The 12874-nt window shown below is 45.2% G+C and overlaps 1 protein-coding gene across 7 annotated transcripts in view; it reads right to left on the minus strand.

Annotated features, from left to right (window-relative positions):
- The window catches only part of KIDINS220 (kinase D interacting substrate 220), a 108367-nt gene that overhangs the window by 45752 nt on the left and 49741 nt on the right, over positions 1-12874 (minus strand). For all 7 annotated transcript variants that reach the window (XM_066237245.1, XM_066237243.1, XM_066237241.1 and 4 more), the window contains exons 14-22: positions 11614-11793; positions 10694-10859; positions 8778-8929; positions 7737-8026; positions 6345-6485; positions 5429-5672; positions 5166-5254; positions 3727-3871; positions 1956-2118 (exon numbers count right to left, since the gene is read on the minus strand). In XM_066237245.1, coding sequence (XP_066093342.1) covers positions 1956-2118; positions 3727-3871; positions 5166-5254; positions 5429-5672; positions 6345-6485; positions 7737-8026; positions 8778-8929; positions 10694-10859; positions 11614-11793 — 1570 coding nt within the window. The remainder of the gene's footprint in view (positions 1-1955; positions 2119-3726; positions 3872-5165; positions 5255-5428; positions 5673-6344; positions 6486-7736; positions 8027-8777; positions 8930-10693; positions 10860-11613; positions 11794-12874) is intronic.

Here is a 12874-nt window from a genome sequence, read left to right on the forward strand (position 1 = left end):
TCTAGGGAAAACTGGAGGAAACAAAAATGCGAAAACCTCAAATACTTCATCATAAAGGTTCAGGCGTTTAAGTATTTCAGCAGCACACGGCTTCAGGAAATGTCAGTGACATGCATGCTATGAGGGCAGCGCCCCCAGTGCATGGGCCTACAGCCACGTGTCCCCTGTTGGGCCCCATTTCTCCCACCTACTGGCTGGGAGACTCTTAGCAAGTGACAGGCTCTCCAGTTTCCTCACGTGTGAATAGAAACAGTGCCTGCTGACAGTCTCCCCCACAGACTGTGGGGCAAACGGAGTGCGGTGGCCAGGGTGCATGGGTCTGACTCCAGGACGCGCCTCAACCTTCCTGAGCCATGCCTCCCTTGCGGATCACAAGGAGCCACTCTACCTCCTCCCCGAGCTGTACATCGGGGCGGGGCACTGAGGAGCAAAGCTGGTGTGGAGGAGGGAGGCTGGGATACACCTGTACACCTGCCAACAGGTGGAGCCCTAATGCCATGCGGCCTGCCCCTCCACCCTAGACAGGACCCTGTGAGACAACCAGCCCTCCTCCCATGTTTCCAAATTTCTTGAAACCAAATATATTACTCTAGGACAATACCAATTCCAACAGAATAAAATCTAAGAATCCAGTTCCTAGTTCCTAAATGAAGGCTTACCCTTTTCTCAGATCTATTTTTATTTACACAGAAATAACAACTTCTCAGGGATAAAATCAGGTGTCAAAGGACTATCTGCCCACACTAATGAGGGCTTTATGTAAAAATAACCATGTGAAAAGTAAATCCCATTATATTGGTGTGAATTATTATTGAGTCAAAACTTTTAGAAGGGTATTTCAATCATTTAATATTACCTGTGTTCATCTAGCAAACATTCACAATTACCCGGTACCTGTGTTATGATGCAAACATTTATTCATGAAATAAAACAGCACTTTACTACACACCAATCACGTACCCATCTCATAAGATTTCTCAGACGTCAAAGGGCGGACACCACTAAGCACCACTCACTAGAGGCCTGTAACCTTGACGTGCCACTGCCACCTACTGGACTGTCTACCCTCGGTGCAAATGAGTTCAGAACAGCAGTTTCAAGTTTACTGAGTTTTATAAAATTATTTGTATAGTTCCTTGTTATTATATTTTTTCTAAGAGATAGCTTATTTAGAGTAGCAATTGAAAACTTTGAAAGTATTAAGTGCTCTGGGAAACAAAAAGGAGTATAATTTTAGTTCTGAATTTGACAATTAATTGGTAACTGTCGATTAAAACTTGACATACTTGACACTTCACTGCATGTCTTTCAAGAAAAATGTTATTCACTTCTTTATCAAAAGTAGAAATTTTAGAAGTATCTTAAATGTCTGAACACAAAAGAACAATAAATTCCATTATTATCTAATGCAAAGAATGTTTTCCAATCAGTCTTCATGTTCCTAAAAACTTTCAGATATAAATCTGAGAAAATACTAGCACCAATGCTTTGGAAAATATAACCCCCTTAATATTCTTTGAAGACACTGAGAACAAAATATAAAATGAAAACAAATAATAATGTTTTAGGCTCTGCATTTTCACCTACTCTGCTCACAGAAATTAGGGGATATTTCAAAATGAATGTGAAGCAATAAAATATCCCCTTATTTCTGTGAGCAGTATATATATAAATCCATAAAGCCAATAGGACTAGTAATTAAACATTTTATCACAGTTTACACTGAAAAAGGAAGAATATAGCCAAGTAACGATGTACACTTTATATGATGGGATATATACTTGTGTTAATACAACTCCAAAAGTATAGCAGAATTAGTGAGAATCATTAGTTGAATTTGGAAGTGTCCATTTTATATATAACATTTTATATTCATTTGGCTTTATATGTGTTAACATTTTTCTGAAAAGTGAACTCGATCTAAGATAAAGTTAAATACAAAAAGATCAAAGTACCTTTCATAGATGGTTTTTAGTGTCATCTGATCTGGAATACCTTCAGTCTCCTCCAAATACAGTATGAGCCAGGAAGTGCGGTACGGCCACTGCTCGGTGAGGTTGATCCAGCTAGCGAGTCTGTCCCAATTGAAGCTAATCTGATTGGCTCTCAGTAATCGCCCTTTATGCAACACAAGAACATTTTTAAATTAAGAGATGTATAATGCTATGATAAGTAAAACAATGAGCATATTCATAAATAACTTTAAATCTTCAAAATTTGCCATTTAATTTACACAACAAATCCACAAATCCATACCAACTATATGCATAGCTTCTACAATCCAAAGAACTCTACTGGAAGCTTGTAGGGCTTAAGCCCAATCCTGTTTAATTGTAACATAACTGTTTGTGTGTCTTCCCTCTCATGCTGCGCTGACCACACTGCTGTGACCACATACATGCAGGCAAAAATCTTTCAGAACTGCAAGTCAGACAGACGACACTGTCCACACCACGCAGCAGAACATGGGTGTGCCTGTGACGGGCCCTGTCCTCTGAGGTTGTGCCTGAGAGCCGCCCGAGGGGCTCTGAACAAGACCAAACCTGCTGGCCACCGCCATCACGTCAGGGGGAGGGGTGTGCCATCCCGCACACTTACTCTTAGGGATGAAGGGTGGCCTCTATAATAACCTACCAGGTGAGTTACAATGTGTTTCTAAAACTTGTCCACACACTGTTTCTCTCCCTGGGGTTGTGTGTGGCCCCAGCTCAGCGTCCTGACCCAGGACACACTCCCACGGGGACAGTGGCCATCCTCCACCTTTAGACCTAACATCTCGTCTCGCTGCCTCCTCATTTTATCCTTGATTTTGTTGGGATCCTGAATTGTGGATTGTAGCTTTTTTTTTTTGTATTTTTCTGAAGTTGGAAACGGGGAGGCAGTCAGACAGACTCCCACATGCACCCAACCGGGGTCCACCCGGCATGCCCACCAGGGGGCGATGCTCTGCCCATCTGGGGTGTCGCTCTGTTGCAACCAGAGCCATTCTAGCGCTTGAGGCAGAGGCCATGGAGCCATCCTCAGCGCCCGGGCCAACTTTGCTCCAATGGAGCCTTAGCTGCAGGAGGGGAAGAGAGAGACAGAGAGGAAGGAGAGGGGGAGGGGTGGAGAAGCAGATGAGCGCCTCTCCTGTGTGCCCTGGCCGGGAATCGAACCCAGGACTCCTGCACACCAGGCCGATGCTCTAACACTGAGCCAACCAGCCAGGGCCCGGATTGTAGCTTTTTAATTTTAAACGTTGTCAGTTTTTATTTGATCATTTCAGTTCAGTTTATATCTGTATTGAGATCTAGTTGTTCAGGCTCAATGATGAATTACTGCTTCCCCCACCGCTGATACAAGGGACCCCACCCGAGTCTCCCAGGTCCTTGGCCCGTCACACCCTCCCCCCAGACCAACCGCTTATCCAGCTCACTACACCGGCCTTGCCGGCCTCTCCCACCCTGGAGAGGGACCCAGTCTGCCACACAGGGACAGGGTCCTCACCCCTTCCCAGCCAACCTGACATGAGAGGCAAGATTCTTTAAATCAAGTGTTAAAGTAACAGTGCACCGTGGACGGTTGATTTTTGCTGTCAGAACTAACATTGGCTTTCCTAACTCCATTTTGTGTAAACCACGCCGGTCTTCAGAATATGACAGAAAGCACAGCACATCTCAGTCTCTGTCCTGCTTTGTTAATATGAGGAGAGCTCGTCATCCACCATGAGACAGTAAGACAAGTCACCTGTCACGGAAACAATATTGAGCAATCTTCTCATGGTCTGAGGGCTGATGTCACTGAACCAGTCCTCCGTCACCAGCAGCTTTGTCAGGTCAAAGGACATCTGGCGGGTGACGGTCCGCTGCATCTGTCTCCTCCGGTAAGTGTCCTGGAGAGCGAACCAGCAGTGAGAATGGGAACGCAAGTCTTTCTGGGAAGTTAACGTGTTTGTGACAACAACAAGACACCTAAATCTGCAGGCAAGGAGGAAGATTAGAACCAATAAAGTGTACTATGAGCAAGCCCAGGGCCTGCAGGGCTGGAAGTAAGCACATTATATAAAGAGAATGCAGTTCAAACTCTTGTAGCAGCTCAGTTTCTAGGAAACCCTGAAGTAAAGCAAGTAACCTCTCGCTTAGTTTTAAGGATTTAGCATTTTGATTTTTAGGTTATTTTTCAATGTGTGACAACTATCTAAGAGGCATAGCTGTTCTAACTATCCTCACCTCTACATTAAGTGCACTGAATTAACATAACTAAATAAATCAAAGGCACCAACGGGCAGGGTGGGGCCTCTACCGCCTGAGAGGAAGAGCAGGCACAACAGAGGTGCCTTCCTGTCAGGGGTCGTGAACCCAGGGAAAGGTGGCTGCCAACCCAGGGAGCCCCGCAGTCCCGGCCCCAGGACATTCAGAGGAATAAATCAAGCCCTCCTTTGGACTCGGTGCCACTGACTGTTATTCCTAATACTAACTTTGCACCCATATTTGCATAGAGTAGAGGCATAAAATCAGAATGTCATAAGGTCACTAAAGATACTTTTAAATGCAAAAATATCCAAATTTACTAGTAACAAACTTAAAAAAAAAAAAAAAAAAAAACCTGTGTAAATCAATGCTGGTCCAACCTAGCCATCTCTAAGTGGTACAATGACCGTGACTGACTTTCTGTCACATGCCCTTGCTCTGTACAAGCGAGGTCTAGGAGTGGGCAGGACAGAAACCCAGAGGCTGGGAAGGTGAGTGGACAGAGGCACAGCTCAAAGACATCAGGGAAAGAGGAAGGTCAACAGGAAGGGAAAGCAAGGTTTCCTCACACAAGCCTCCTCATCCCTTACAGCTGCGGTGGCAACAAGCACTGGAGTGAATACAGGCTCTGAGGTCGGAAACGCCCGGGGGCTCTATCATCTCCCCAGAGTCTGATCCCCGCCTGGAGACTCTATCACCTCCCCCAGAGAGTCTGATCCCAGAGTCTGGCGTCCAGGGCATGTGCAGGCTGAGCCCGTAAAGAAAGGACAGGCCCCCAAGGTTTACAGCACTCTGAAGAGCACTGGCACTGAACTTCAATGATAACACTGATTTGATGAGCTCAGTGCAATGTCTACAAGGTTATTACACGACATCAACTTTATCTGAGTAAGAGCGACGTGAGCAGACACACAGCTCAGAACAAGCGCCTCTTACCCGTCGGTTGAGGGCTGTTTTGCTACCGAGCTTCGCCGTCTCTGCAAGGCTGATCTGTGAAACTCTTCTGTCGGCATCGTCCTGTATCCCTTAAAGAATTCACCAAGAGCACCGTTTGTACCAGCATTCTGCCACATGCAGTATAAAGAGACACAAACTGACAACAATCTTCCTCCAGATAAAAGGCGAGTCGACATAAAAGACGACAGAACTACTTCAACCCCAAAGTGCCTGACCTTTCCCCAAAGGAACCTGACCTTTACCTGAAGCGTCTGAGCACAAAATATCTCCGTTTGTGGTTGAAGTTACGAGAAACTTCCTCGCGTTGCTTAGCCCGCGGCTGTTCAGGAAGACGGGCAGGTGCACGATGTTCCGCATGTAGTCGTGCCCGTTGATGTTCGAGTCCCGGAGCACGCTGTTGAGGTTCTGGTTAATCGCTTTTATGATAATGTGTGGGTCACTTGCAAAAATGGCAATGAACGGGCCTTTGGAAAACAGAACTCGGACCTGTGGGAAAAGAAATGTATATTCATGATTTAAATTTTAAATTATCCAATGTGATAAAAAGTCTCCTCAAAATCTGTGTTATCCTTTGATGATTATATTTTTTAAAAACTATTTTCCATCAAAATATTATATTCTATGAAAACAAATTTTACTGACGTCACAACATGGTTTCTCACTATGACAATTTTTCACCATTTGACAGTGATAAAACCTCCAAACAAAATATCCTGTTCTAATTTGAGACACTACGGTCCATGTAAGAGGTAAGGTCAACACACATGAGATACTCATGGCTCTGCATGAGGTATTAGGCACACTGTCCCAGCCTGGTCACACCGCTGCCGGGAGCACACATCGGAGACCACAGCCGTGCTGGCTGGACCACACGCCCCGCCCTGCGGGCGTCCTACTTCTTTCTCCTCCAACCGGACACTCTGCAGGGAAAGGCTGGAGACTTGTGCTCACCAACAGAGCTCCTCTGCTCTTTGTTTCTTCACTCTGCCCTTCAGTGAAAATTATTTAAATCTGTTCGTGGTGAAACAGTTATTCTTGTCCTGTTCCTGCATTATTGTTACAGAAGAAAACCGCTATTCAAATTCCATCAAAGCTATTCATGAAGTCACCTCGCAGCTGGCCCAGCCGCGCTGGCAAGCCCTCAACGGGAGGACATACCGTGTCCAACATCTGGAGGACCTTGTCCTGCTCGCAGGCGTCCAGCCCGTCGATGATGACCACCAACCTTGTCTGATTCTGAGTGAAGCTGTCAATGGTTTTCGCCATCCTGGCCATCAGCTCCACTTCACACTTCAGAACCTGGGAGAGGAAAGGACAGAAGGCACTCAGGACAGGAGGAAGTGCAGCACGTTTCTTAAAAGCCTGGCAGGAGTTGGCTACCCGCAAGAAGAGACCCAGAGTCCTCAGTGCTGGTCACGGCTCCCTTTAGAAGTGTGTGAGTGCTTCACACGTTACCAAGTGACTTCACACGAATCTGAGCATCCCACCCTTACAACGAGGTGGAACTGCATACCCATTTTCCTAACTATACGGGGTGAGTGACTTCTTTCCAAGATCATATGCTCTGAATGTCAAAAGTCTGAGATCTGAACCCAAATCTAAATGATCCAACTGGCTACCTGATGACACATGACTTTGATCAAAGGAAGGGGCTGCAGATGTTGTATTGGTTCTAAAGGTATGATCCTATTTTCTGTGTTTCAGTGGTTCAATTTGCTTACTCTACCAGGCTCTAGAGCAGGGGTCTCAAACTCAACTCAGCATGTGGGCCGCAGAGCAAGATCACAGCCGTTTGGCGGGCCGCACTAGGTCTACAAAAGGCAACTGTTACACAACACTTTTCTCACTGCAGTTGAAAAAAAAAAATCAGTACAACAAGCACAATCGTACATGCAGTTTACTCAGTGTCACAAAACAACCAGAAACTGTAGTTCGCATCACAACTGCTGTTAACTAAGCTAACATCTAGCTAGGATGCTAGAGAAATGAAAAATACAAGTAGGCCCCTAGGCTTACTTAATTTTATCCAAAATATTTTGAACTTCGTGGATTAGTCTGCGGGCCGCACAAAATTGTTCAGCGGGCTGCGAGTTTGAGACCCCTGCTCTAGAGGAACCTATATTATTAGGTAGAAATTACCTCCTGTGAAGTTATCAATCTGCAAAGTCCTTTGAGTATCTTATAAAAGTTTATTTTATAAAAACATTTTAACTTTTCCACTTCAAATATGCATTTCCACAGGAAAAATCTAGACTAAAACTAAACATAGATGCAACACTGTCACATTTAGAGATTACATGCCCTAAAGCCCAATGGTCATGGTCGTGGGTGCACACTGACACAATGGTTACTTTAGCTATTTATCCATTTATTTATTTGGGGGGGGGGGGGAAGAAACACCGATTTGTTATTCCACTTATTTATGCATTCACTGGTTGAGTCTTGTTATGTGCCCTGAGCAGGGATCGAACCCTCAACCTTGACAGATGCTCTAACCACTTGATCTACCAGCCAGGGCCTGGTTACTTGTAATAACCAATGAGAGCTGACCTTCATGAATCCTTCGCTTTTCAATTTGTGCAGCTTGGAGGCAGCGCTGTGGAGGCGTTTTCTTTGAGAATTCAGGAGTGAGTCCAGCACCTGCCACCATGTACGACAGTTCAGCACAAACGCCAAGCCGACAATAGATGTGATCGATATGAGGACAGCGTTCACTGTCAGATGTTTGGGGTCAACTCTGAATATAGCCAGGAGAGTGATGCCGGCAATGACACAGCCCAAGACAAACAGGAAGATGACAAACGACGGGAGGCAGCATGTCTTTTTCCATTTCTTTTTACCTGTAATACAACACATGGTCTTAACTATTTACATATAAAGCAGGGGTCCCCAAACTACACATGCAGTCCCCTGAGGCCATTTATCCGGCCCCCACCGCAATTCCGGAAGGGGCACCTCTTTCATTGGTGGTCAGTGAGAGGAGCATAGTTCCCATTGAAATGCTGGTCAGTTTGTTGATTTAAATTTACTTGTTCTTTATTTTAAATATTGTATTTGTCCCCATTTTGTTTTTTTACTTTAAAATAAGATATGTGCAGTGTGCATAGGGATTTGTTCATAGTTTTTTTTTTTATAGTCCGGCCCTCCAACAGTCTGAGGGACAGTGAACTGGCCCCCTGTGTAAAAAGTCTGGGGATCCCTGATATAAAAGTATATAGAAAAACCCTCATCACGACAGTGATGGCATATGACAAATCTGATGTCCACTTCTTATTTTTTTTAAAGGAATGAACTTTTCCTTTCCTAATTGATTGATTTTAGAGACAGGAGCGTCAATCTGTTCCTGGATGTGCCGACCAGGGACCGAACCAGCAACCTCTGTGCATCGGAATGATGCTCTAACCTACTGAGCTATCTAGCCAAGGGCTCACTTCATATTTTCATCACATCCCAAACCCCTACACACAACAAAGAAAGAGGAAGGAGGAAGAAAGCATGGAGCAAGAGGGGGAAGGAGCGGAGAGGAGGTGAGAGGGGAGGAGAGAACGGGGGAGGAGAGTAGAGGAAGAGGAAGAAGGAAGAAAGTCCTACCCTGTGTGTCTTCAGTCTTGAACACTCGAAAAAGCCTGGTGGCTAGAAAGCCAAACTCTCTCTCACAAGCATCTGAGAGGGTGGCGATCATCTCGGCCATGGACGTCTCCCCGCCAACGCTGGACAGCCGGTTGTAATCTGTGAACAGGAACCTGGGGGAGGCAAAGAACACAGTTCTCAGCTCGCCAAAGAAACCACGCCAACAGACAGCATCTCTGTATCACGTACCCTATATTTTCTGTCTCATTCAGAATGTTGTTTTTAAAATTCTAAGGAGGGGAAAGAACTTGAAATTAGGTGTCTTCATTAGGTATCTTCCATTTCTAACATCTTATATACTTTTCTCTGGAAAGACAATAAAAATGAGAAGTGTAGCAAAGCTACATGAAGTAATTCTGACGAAAGGCAGAAGAGAAAAAGGTCATGACAGAGTTCAGGAAAGGAAGCAGACATTTCAGCAGCTCCCATGATACGGTTACAAGGTGGCATCCCTCATCACAACATCGCCAGAAAGAGCTGCACTTCAAAGAGCGGTTTCTAAGCACTAATCAAAAAGATTAGAAGCCTGAGAAAATATGATAGTCATTAAGAATGTAATGCCCTTTAAAACCTCAAGTTTTAGAATGTCTTATTTAAAGCTTAAATAGCCACCAGGGATCTAAAAATAAGGTATAAAATACTCTTTCCACGTTTCTTCTTTGGAATGGCTGTGTTACTCACATGTGACTTCTCCGAGGGGAGAGTTTTGGCACAAGTGCCCTCGCCCCTCCCTCCTCAGATAAGCTCACCTCAGCCCAGCAGGGGCCGGGGCTCTCGAGACACAGGCTGTGTCACACTGCACTCCACTGCAGTCTTGACCCAGGCTATTCCAACTGCTCTAACTTTCAAAATAATACCATCTCGTTAACTTAAGGTTTTCATTTTCTGTAAAAATATTTTCCATTATTTTATTCTACTCTGCACGTTTCTTTTTTAACTTTTTCCACTTGATCATTTTATCTTTAACTCCTTTACGCAGTACTCGATCACCTATCAGCTGATTTCTTTACCTATCTCATGTCACAGCTGCGATGGATTACCTGGCTTGGCCTCTTCATTTTTATTTTAAATTACACGTATTCTATCTGGTGACAATCTTAAACTGACTCCAGGACCCATCGACCTCGCTCAGTTCTCCGGCACTCCACCTGCCTTCGGCTCCCTGACCCCGGCTTCCACTCCTTCCCTCCGGAGCCAACACCGTTCCCCTCTCCTGGTGACACGGTTCCCTCTTCTGGACTGTTTCCTCACACATTTCCCCTGCAGTATCAGTAATCACTGCTGGCAGGCAGGTAAGCACACTCCACACCAGGACAGAGCAGCTCTGGGCACCAGCGGGGTCGCCGAGGTCACATGCTGACCCCAGGAGGCCCCAGTCCACTCCTCAGATCCAGGTGTCATGTGGGGCAGAAGAGGCTCACACATAAATAGAATTTGGTAAATCAAAGTTGAGCAGATTTCTTTATAGAAAGTGTCTCTAATCCTCTAGTTGCAGTGATTTTCAACCTTTTTTTTCCATGGCACAAACACACACTAATTACTAAGGTCAGTGCCTCTGACTAAATACAACCATTTTCATCTCATGGCACAAATAAATTAGTTACTAAGGGAGAAGAGGTCAGGGCCCCTTTTTCTTTAGTAATTAGTTGATGAGTGCGTGAGAAACAAAGGTTGAAAATCACTGCTCTAATGTATAAGAGGAGACATAATATGAAATGATTCCCAAACATGTCTGATCAGGGCATCTCTGTTTATTTCTAATATAAAGTGTTTAAGGGACCAATGTTTCTTGAAATGTACAGTGAGAAACGATGCATCATAAACTTGATTTTGCTTCATCTTATTAGACGTTCCTTCTGTCAAAGGGACGGACTCACCTCACAGGGAGCGCCTTCGTGGTTTGCTCAGGCAGCTCAGGCGGATTCACGAACATCAGTTTGAGGAGAAGCTCCAGGTACCCACTGTGTCTTGCCAGTCTGGTGCTGAGCACCCATGCCCAGTTCCAGGTCTCCCCTTCCCTCCGGCCACCAAAGTAAATGACAGCTGAAATGCACAGTGGAAGAGAATTATCCAAAACCGTTAGTCAAGCATCTCTTTCCTCCAAACAGTCAAATATCAAGAATGGCAGATAGGTTTACACAACTTTTTTGGGACCGATGCTATTTCCTAACTACACTGCAAAGAATTCTCTATTAATCAACCTCCACCAACATGCAGACAGCATATGGAAAATGGAAAGCAAACAGACTAAAACATGACACAAGAAAGACCAATGCTAAACAGAAGCATCACTCAGTTCAGATCCCAATGCAAGTGACTTTGGATTTGCCACTATTCATAACTGCTGAAGTGACCAGCTCCTCCGACAGCAAATCCATTTCCTTTCTTACAACTGAGGACACCCCAGGGACACGGACTGTATTTTATTATTTTTACTTTGTTTTTATATAAAATAAAAATTACAGTCATGATTAAACTGCTCAAGAGCATGCCAGTGAAAGCTATGAAGACTTTTATCAAAATAGAGTCCAATATAAATCATTAACTAGCATACAAAGGGCTAAGTACAATTGTTAGAGTTCTCTTCAACATTAACAACTAGAACACTCGGTTTAGAGCTACTCCAGCCAGGCTGCAGGCAACGTTCCTAGGCCAACTTGTAAAACATCAGAAAGAACAATTTTCTAACCTAACTATGAAAATCGCAGGTTTTAAGAGATAGCTATCAATAATGTGTAAGTAAAGTAAGTCTTGACATTTACCACATTTTTGAAAAACATAAAAAGCGAAGACTTACTAAAAAATATGTATAAGAGGGCCAGGCAGCTCAGCGACACGGCTATGCCGAGATTGGGGTCGACTGCAAAGGCCAAGAGCAGCCCGAGCGCCCCACACAGCAGCAGGGTCAGAAATACGACCAGCCATGAGAACTGGAAGAGAGGCTCGATCTGCTGGCCCGCAAAAGTCTTCATTTCATCTGAAAGAGAAGTCCATGTAAAACATGACTCCTGCACTAAGAAACACAGCTCCTAATGCAACCTGAAAACTTCACATTTGGATATAAACAGTTATTGGGCACTTACTATTAACATTTTATGAGTCCCTAGATTAAATGTTGCTACTTAGCCATTTTAACAAATGCTCTCTTTTGATCATCATAAAATTCACATCCCTAGCGGCACCTATCCTGTCATCATTCTCATCTTCATGTCAACATGCACAAAATCCTTTCCAGGTATTTCCATCTGTCAAGGTTTTGCTGATATTTATTTTCCATAGTATTAGACAAGCAACACAGTATTGTTTCGTGTGTAAAACTGACAGGTGTTATTGGGCCACATGCCCTCACTACATATTAGCAGCATCCCTCTAGGACACTCCTCACCTCTCTCCCTCTAATCACATTTGAGAATCGCAGCTCTTAAAGGTGTGTGTTGAGTTCAAATGAGCCACTCATTCATTCTACAAAACTTGGTAAAAGTTTTACAGGCAATACTGAAACCTGTCCTTGAAGAAGTAAGATTTTGCCAAGCAGATGAGGGTGCTGAGTGGCAGGGAGGGGAGGGGTCTCAGGAAAAGCAGAAGGAGTGGGTGCAGGGTGGCAGGGAGGGGAGGAGTCTCGGGACAAGCAGAAGGAGTGGGTTAGGGTGGCAGGGAGGGAAGGGGTCTCAGGACAAGCAGGAGTGGCTTGGGGTGGCAGGGAGGGGAGGCGTCTCAGGACAAGCAGAAGAAATGGGTGCTGGGTGGCAGGGTGGGGAGGGGTCTCGGGACAAGCAGAAGGAGTGGGTGCAGGGTGGCAGGGAGGGGAGGGGTCTCGGGACAAGCAGAACGAGTGGGTTGGGGTGGCAGGGAGGGGAGGGGTCTCGGGACAAGCAGAAGGAGTGGGTTGGGGTGGCAGGGAAGGGAGGCGTCTCAGGACAAGCAGAAGGAGTGGGTGCTGAGTGGCAGGGAGGGGAGGGGAGGGGTCTCGGGACAAGCAGAAGGAGTGGGTGCTGGGTGGTAGGGAGGGGAGGGAGGGGTCTCGGGCAAGCAGAAGGAGTGGGTTGGGGTGGCAGGGA

The sequence above is a fragment of the Saccopteryx bilineata genome, chromosome 6 (genome assembly GCF_036850765.1).
Source record: "Saccopteryx bilineata isolate mSacBil1 chromosome 6, mSacBil1_pri_phased_curated, whole genome shotgun sequence".
In the NCBI taxonomy this organism is placed as follows: Eukaryota; Metazoa; Chordata; class Mammalia; order Chiroptera; family Emballonuridae; genus Saccopteryx; species Saccopteryx bilineata.